This window comes from Agelaius phoeniceus, chromosome 20 (genome assembly GCF_051311805.1).
Source record: "Agelaius phoeniceus isolate bAgePho1 chromosome 20, bAgePho1.hap1, whole genome shotgun sequence".
Classification (NCBI taxonomy): domain Eukaryota; kingdom Metazoa; phylum Chordata; class Aves; order Passeriformes; family Icteridae; genus Agelaius; species Agelaius phoeniceus.
In genome coordinates, this window is record NC_135284.1 from 1113560 (window position 1) to 1120355 (window position 6796).

The following is a 6796-nucleotide window of genomic DNA, read 5'->3' on the forward strand; positions in this document are numbered from 1 at the left end:
ACAGGGACAGTCTGGATCACTGCTGGGGACGGGGAAATTGCAAACCCCCGGCTCGGGGCAGTGACCCTGGCCCCAGGGCAGCAGCCCCACCGCAGACACCGAGGCCACAGCTCACCGGGATGGGGCCGCAGGGGTTTCTTGGGGCAGCTCTTCCCTTTCTGCCAGCAAAGCAGCCCCTGGCGGCCAGGTTGGGCTGGGCTGTGGGACACACACAGCCTGGCCCCTCTTGGAACGGTTGTTGAAATGTTCATTGAACACGCTGCTGTGCCCAGAGTGAGCTCACCCCACAGCCGGGTGGGGACTCAGCTCCACCAGGTGACCCGGCCAGAGGGGCCTGGCTGCCATCCCTGGGTCAGAACTGACCAACGAGGGCGTCAGCCCTGCCAGGACTCAACATCTACTGGTGAAACAGCAGCAGCAGCAGCTCTGTCAGCCGCTGCTGAGCTCAGCCTGCTGCTCGCACTGGTTTGCTCTGACCCTCCTGCCCTGCCCTGCCCAGGGGCTTTGTCCTGCACCCCACACAGCCCAGAACCCTCGGAGCAGGAATTTCTGTGCCATGGACATTGCTGGTGCTGCAGAAGCAAAACACCACAAGAACCACCAAACCCAGTTCGTTAAAAAGCCCCAGTTTAGAACCAGAACCAGGCAGGTGGCAGAACTGACCCTGCCCAGGTCCTGCAAAGCAGGAGCCACTCCAGTGTGGAAACACAGCACACCAGAGCCAGCACCCTGCTCTGATTCCACAGCCATCTTCCTAACAGATACAGATTTCTGGAATATTCCAAAGCTCAAAACAGGGCAGGTTTGAAGACCAAATGTGTGTGTTCAGGAGGCTTGGGCAGAGGCAAATCCCAGAGGATTCCACAGAGTGGCAATGCCAACAATTTTATATCTTATTTGGAGCCATGTTCCTTAAACACTAAACCCTTCATTATCTGCCTCGGTGAAGCTTGGCATTGGCAAGGTCAGATCACCTGTTTTTCCAGCAAAGCTGATGAATTATTTTGGCTGCTCCAGACATTAGACCTGATCCTATTAAATCCTTAGTTCCCCTGCCCTCAACACATACCAGGAGATAATCCACAGCCCAGGAACACGTGAAGGGGCTGAGCAGGGCTCTGGGAGCCGCTGCCTGTGGGTTAAACAGAGCCCAAGCTCAGAGCCCGGCTCTGCAGCCCTGATGTGCGGGACTGGAGGTGTTTGCTCCAGCAGGACACCTCTGCACTGCCCGGGGAAACAGCGGTGTAAGGAATGCTGCAGCATCCCTGGGGGACCGCTGCAGTCACCCCTGCATGCTGCCAGCGGGCAGGCAGCTCTGCACCCCGAAACTCTCAGCACACGTGTTTGGGACCTGGCCTTGGAGAACCTTCAGGCTGGCTGTGGAAGGTGTCCCTGCCCGCTGCCTTTGGAGCCTCGGGAGCCAGGGCTCTGTGTAAGCGATCCTCCGGCATTCGCTATCACCGCAAATAGCCCGGCAGGCAGAGAGGAGCCGCCCCGGCCCGCGGGAGGACGCTCCGGAATGGGCGCAGGAAAGGTCACCGGGCTGGGCTGGCCATGGCCGGGCAGCAACGAGCGCTCCGACGGCTGCGGGGACATCAGCGGCCCGCAGGAGCTGTCCTGGGCACGGGGCACAGCCCTGGAGCTCCCGGAGCAGCCTCTGCCCTGCCCGGGGCACCAATCCCGCACCCGGCGCTTTCCATCACTGCCATTCCCCCGGTGCATCCCCCGCTCCCTTTTCGGATATTTCCCGGTGACAGCCGGGACTCGCAGCCGGGACTCCCGCACGGATTTCCTCGGCTGCGGTGCCCGGCGGGGCTCGGGAGCGGCCGCCGCTCGGTGCCGGGAGCGCGGAGCGCGGCTCCCACCTAGCGGGGAGCGCCGGGGGACCGGGGGCTGCGGGGCCTCCGACCGCTCCTGCTGCCGGGAAAGCGCCCCCACAGTGACACATCGCCCCCCGGCTGCTGCCCACAACTTCTTAATTTAATTCCCGCAGGTACAGCAGGTCCCGAGCATCAGCATCAGCCTCCAGCCCGGCGAACGCGCCCGTTCAGACTCGCTGGTTTAACTGGTTTGACCGAATTGCACCAAACGCTCCGGCTCACATCCCTGACCCCGTGGGGATCCCCGGCACCCACCAGACACCGCAAATCCACGGCGCTGAACGTTCCAATGTTCAGCTTCTCCATCACCCACAGCCTGCCCTGCCCGGGCAGCTTCCAGCAGAGAACTCCCACATTCCCACCATGGCACGGCTCTCCCTCCCTCTCTCCCCTCCACTGAAACACGGGGTCCCGCACAGGTTTCAAGCTTCTCCCTCACGTTTGCCCACGTACCTGGCCCAGAAGCCCGGGGTGAACTCGGCAGGGCAGCGCAGCACGAACCGCTGGGGCAGGGCACGGAGCTCACCCACACCCGGCCGCTCCTCCCGCCCTTCCCCTGCCGGGGTTTGGCTCCTCGGCACGAGGCAACCACCCCAAAGCGCCCTCACCTGTGGCCATCACCCTGGCCATGGTAATTAACCACCTGCAGCTGATCCCCATCACCTCCCCAGGTGGTCATGGGGAGGAAAAACTCCTCACTTCACTCCCCCAGGTCACAGCTGCCCTCGAGGGCAAACCCAAGGGGATTGACTTTTTCCAACACAAAATAAAACCAATTCCAACTTTCTCCTCAGGTGTCTGCACAGCAGCTCGTTCAGGGGCTCTGGAGGGCTCTAAACTCGATGTTATTGCTGGATGTGGAAATGGATCAGTGCTAAAACACAGGGATCTTTGCTCTCTGCAACAAACCCTGAGAGGGTTTAGCTCTTCTACAGGGGCAGAACTGGGAGTGAAGTTTGACCTTCCAAGGATAACTGAGGAATTCTGCTGCCATCACATTGCTGCCAGGAGTGAAGGAAGGCACAGAAACCAAACCAGGGGCATTTCACACCCAGCTTTTCACTGCCACCGAGCTCTCCTGCATCCCCAAACTGGGCAGGGAGGGAGGGGCTGGACATCAGTCACCCCCATGAGTGGGGTGGTGCCAGTCTGGGATGTTAAAGAATCACAAACAAAAGAAAAACAACAAAAATCTCAAAGGAAAGGACACAAACCAAACTGTTTGTTTTTCATAGAGCCCAAGCCAAATGTTTAATGAGAGATCAGGCAGCCACGGGATGTGCAGGCACGGGCAGAATCCCTGTCAGTGCCAGCAAGGTTGGGTGTTATTTTTTTTTTGGTTGTTATTTGTTGGTTGTTATTTTTGTCCCTGCCAGGTCTCCGGTGACTGCTCCCAAGCAGCATCACCTTTCCCTCAGCAAACAGCTGGAACATCCCATTTTCACTCTTCCAAGGTGGCCACTTTCATCAGGAGCCACTAAAAACTGCAAAGCTCACAATTCTCTGGTAGTGCCACCCCTCATCCCGCTCTGAGTTTAAGGAAATGATGGGATGGGAAGAGCACATTACAGCACTTCTATAAATAGCAGCTTTCCTCAATCAGCTATAAAAAGATGACACTTGAGACAGCTGCTGACACACATCCAACAGGATCTGCATTCCCCCAGCAGGAAACATCTTCACTACTGCACACCAGACACCTGAACAGGCAGAATTCTAGTTTTTAAAGAGAATTTTAATTTTCCATTTTACACTCGGTGTTTTCCAACTTGATTTCAGAAAACAGTTGTGAACGTTAAAAAAAAAAAAAAAGATTTTCTGTGACTTTATCAATGTAGAGCTGGACAGAGGGGAGCATGTGTGCCATGGACAAGCCTGGAGGGCACCAGGATCCTGTTCCTCAGGGAAATGTCCCCAAGGAGGGCTGGAGTGGCTGCTGGCAGGGGACAGGGCTGTCAGGAGGGACAGGGATTCTCCTTCTGTGTCCCTGCCAGCTCTGGTGGCTGCTCCTGCCCGTCCTTCCTCTTCTCCTGCAGCTCCCCCAGCCCTACCTGGAGCTGGGGCTGCAAGGCAGCATCCCTGGGTCCAGCACCCTGCAGGGAAGGACAGCAAAGATCCCATAAAACAGGGGGAAAAAAGCCTCTGAAGGGTGACTGAGGGCAGCAGCAGCCCTCTGTGTGTCCAAAAGGAGTTTAATTCACGCTGAGATTGTTGTGGAGGCACAACACAGTGTCACCACACTCCCAGAGAGGCTGCTGACCTCCAGCTAAAACATGGAAAAATTCAAAATACAACAGCAAATCTGCAAAGTTCCAAATGCTTTATACAGATACACTGTGGATTGTTTGAATGGTTATTCAATTTAATCTCCAGAAAAACATCTTTTCTGGCCTCCAAGTGCCTCAGCCTTGGCCAGACCTGTTCATGGCCAGGAGGAAAGTTTCCTTTAAGACCATCAGCTGTGTGACTGCTGTGCTGAGGGTTTCATTCACACCAACGCAGCACTAAGGGCCTGGGAGTGGGGTTTTGTCAATCCACCAGCCAAGGAACTCTGTGGGTATTTCATACTCACTTTGTCTACTCCTCTTCTCTGTAAAAGGATCCCACTGGCTAAAAGGGCTTTCCCTGTTTCTTCAAACAATTTCTCCTCTTCAATTTTCCCCTCTTCCTTCAGCTCATTGTATTTCTCAACAAACCTGGATTGCAAAGTTGCTGTTTTACACTCAGGAGATGCTCTGGTTCCCTGACTGAAGGGGAGAAGGGGGCAGCCTCAGGAACATTCCTGTTTTAATTATCATCTTACCTCTGGCAGGTGGATTTGAAGTTTAACTGTGTCAGGTCGAAAGGTTTGGGGCCATTGCCATAAACTTTGTAAAACTTCCTGCTCAGAAAAGGAAATTGTTTAGATTTTGCAGCTAAATCAGGAGTAAACAGACAGAGCAGAGTCAGAGTATGCACATAATTGTTCCTCCTTTTCTCAGGAGCCTTTATGAACACCTGGCAGTGCCCAAGGCCAGGCTGAATGGGCTTGGAGGACAGTGGGAGGTGTCCCTGCCATGGCAGGGGTGGCACTGGGTGGCCCTCAGGGTCCCTGGCAGCCCAAACCTGTCTGGGATTCCACAGAGCTTTGTTCCAGCTCTTTATTAAACTGTGTTAATAAATTCAGGTTAATCACAGCAGCCAGGGGTCAGAGCAGCTCTGGAGCCCAGAGGAGCCTCCACCTCCGTTAGAAACACAGGGCAGGGCAGAAAAACCACCCCCATTTATTAAAAAAACAACCCAAATTTATCCCCAAAACCACCCCCATTTATCTCCAAAACCATACTGATTTATTTAAAAATGACCCAATTTATCCCCCAACCCATCCTGATTTATTAAAAAAAAAACCCACCCTGATTTATCCCAAAACCCACCCCGATTTATTAAAAAACCCCACCCCAATTAATTCCAAAAACCACCCCGATTTATTATTAAAAACACCCCGATTTATTATTAAAAAAACCCACCCTGATTTATCCCCAAACGGCCCCGATTTATTAACAAAACAAACAACCCCGATTTACCGCAAACCCCCCCGGTTCACCCCAATGTCCCCGGTTCCCCTGCACCCACGCCCGCACGGTGTCCTCCCGGTAGAACACGGCTCCGATGGGGTCCCCGCTCCCGTAGCGCGGCCGCGGCACGCGGTACACGGGCTCCCGCAGCGGCGGGAACGCGGCGTACACGTCCAGCCACAGCGGCTTCCGCAGCAGCCCGATGCGCACCAGGTTCCGCGCCCTGCGGGTGACAGGCGGCTCAGGGGGGGCTCAGCGGGCCGCGCTCACGGAGAACCGGGAACCGGCTCGGCTGAACCCCCCCCCCGCACCGGCTGAACACGCTCCCGATCTTCTGCGTGCGGCTCCCGGCCGTGGCGGCCATGGCGGCCCCGCCGGAGGGGCCCCGGAGCCCGGCCCGGTGCTGCCGCGCACCCGGAAGCGGAACCGGAAATGGAATGGGAACTGAACCGGAACCGGAGCGGCCGCCAGGGCACGCGGCCGAGTGCCGAGCGGCGGCGGGGGAAGGTGCCCAGGCAGCGCCAGCCGATGGCCGAGCCGGGTCGCCCCCATCCGTTTGGCGCTGTCGCGACAGACGCGACCGGCCCCGGTGTGCCCCGACAGCCTCGTCCCTAGCCCGGGCAGCTCCAGCAGTCCTGGACAGGGGACATGGGATCTGCACAGGGGACAGTGGGATCAGGACAGGGGACATGGGATCCACATCGAGGGACAGTGGGATGCGCACCAGCCCTGTCCGGGGCTGCCCCATGGCCGCACCCCGGCCCGGGCAGCCCCAGCAGGCAGAGCGGCCCCAGAGGATGCCAGGGTGTGTTCCAGCTCGGTGTACAGCCCCAGCAGCTCCAGCAGCCCCAGCCTCCCTGCAGGCAGCCCTTCCCGGGCACTGGGTGCAGCTCGGGAACCGAGGGCAAGGAAGGAAAGCGCATCCCATCCCTGCTCCCAGGCCGCCGAAGGAAGGGGGCAGCACACTCCCACGGCACACCGAGGGCCGGCAGGAACCGCAGCCCCGGCCGGGATCAGAGCCCGAGGAGAGCGGCAATTGCAGAGGGAGCTGCTGGAGAGCAGAGCCCCTGTCCCTGCAGGGAGAGCGGCAATTCCAGAGGGAGCTGCTGGAGAGCAGAGTCCCTGTCCCTGAAGGAAAAGCAGCGATTCCAGAGGAAGCTGCCCGGGCAGGCCCTGCGCTCCCCAGGGCAGCCGGGCTGCCTCCAGCCTTTCGCTGCTTTTGACATTTAAGGCAAGAGTGCCCTGACTTTTTCCAGGCTTTTCTTTCACAGGGAAGGTTCCCGAGCTGGAAAGCTCCGATCCTGCCGGGAAATGAAAGGTGGCACAGGACAGGGGGGGTCTGTGCTGTCCCTGCAAGTCAGG

The 6796-nt window shown here is 57.6% G+C and overlaps 1 protein-coding gene across 1 annotated transcript; it reads right to left on the minus strand.

Moving 5' to 3' along the window:
- Window positions 1–3594: 3594 nt before the first annotated feature.
- On the minus strand, window positions 3595–5903 carry MRPS23 (mitochondrial ribosomal protein S23). Its single transcript, XM_054647042.2, has 5 exons — window positions 5746–5903; window positions 5493–5657; window positions 4684–4761; window positions 4453–4576; window positions 3595–3973 (listed from the first exon to the last, which is right to left on the minus strand). The coding sequence occupies exons 1-5, from the start codon at window positions 5796–5798 to the stop codon at window positions 3836–3838; spliced, it is 558 nt and encodes a 185-aa protein (XP_054503017.2). The 5' UTR covers window positions 5799–5903; the 3' UTR covers window positions 3595–3835.
- Window positions 5904–6796: the final 893 nt, after the last annotated feature.

Bases quoted from the DNA above. Each gene is read 5' to 3' on its own strand.
- MRPS23 (XM_054647042.2), bottom strand. From the start codon at position 5,798: ATGGCCGCCACGGCCGGGAGCCGCACGCAGAAGATCGGGAGCGTGTTC. The intron at 5,658-5,745 runs GTGCGGGGGGGG...TGTCACCCGCAG, and splicing joins ATCGGGAGCGTGTTCAGCCG to GGCGCGGAACCTGGTGCGCA. The intron at 4,577-4,683 runs GTAAGATGATAA...TTTGCAATCCAG, and splicing joins TTCAAATCCACCTGCCAGAG to GTTTGTTGAGAAATACAATG.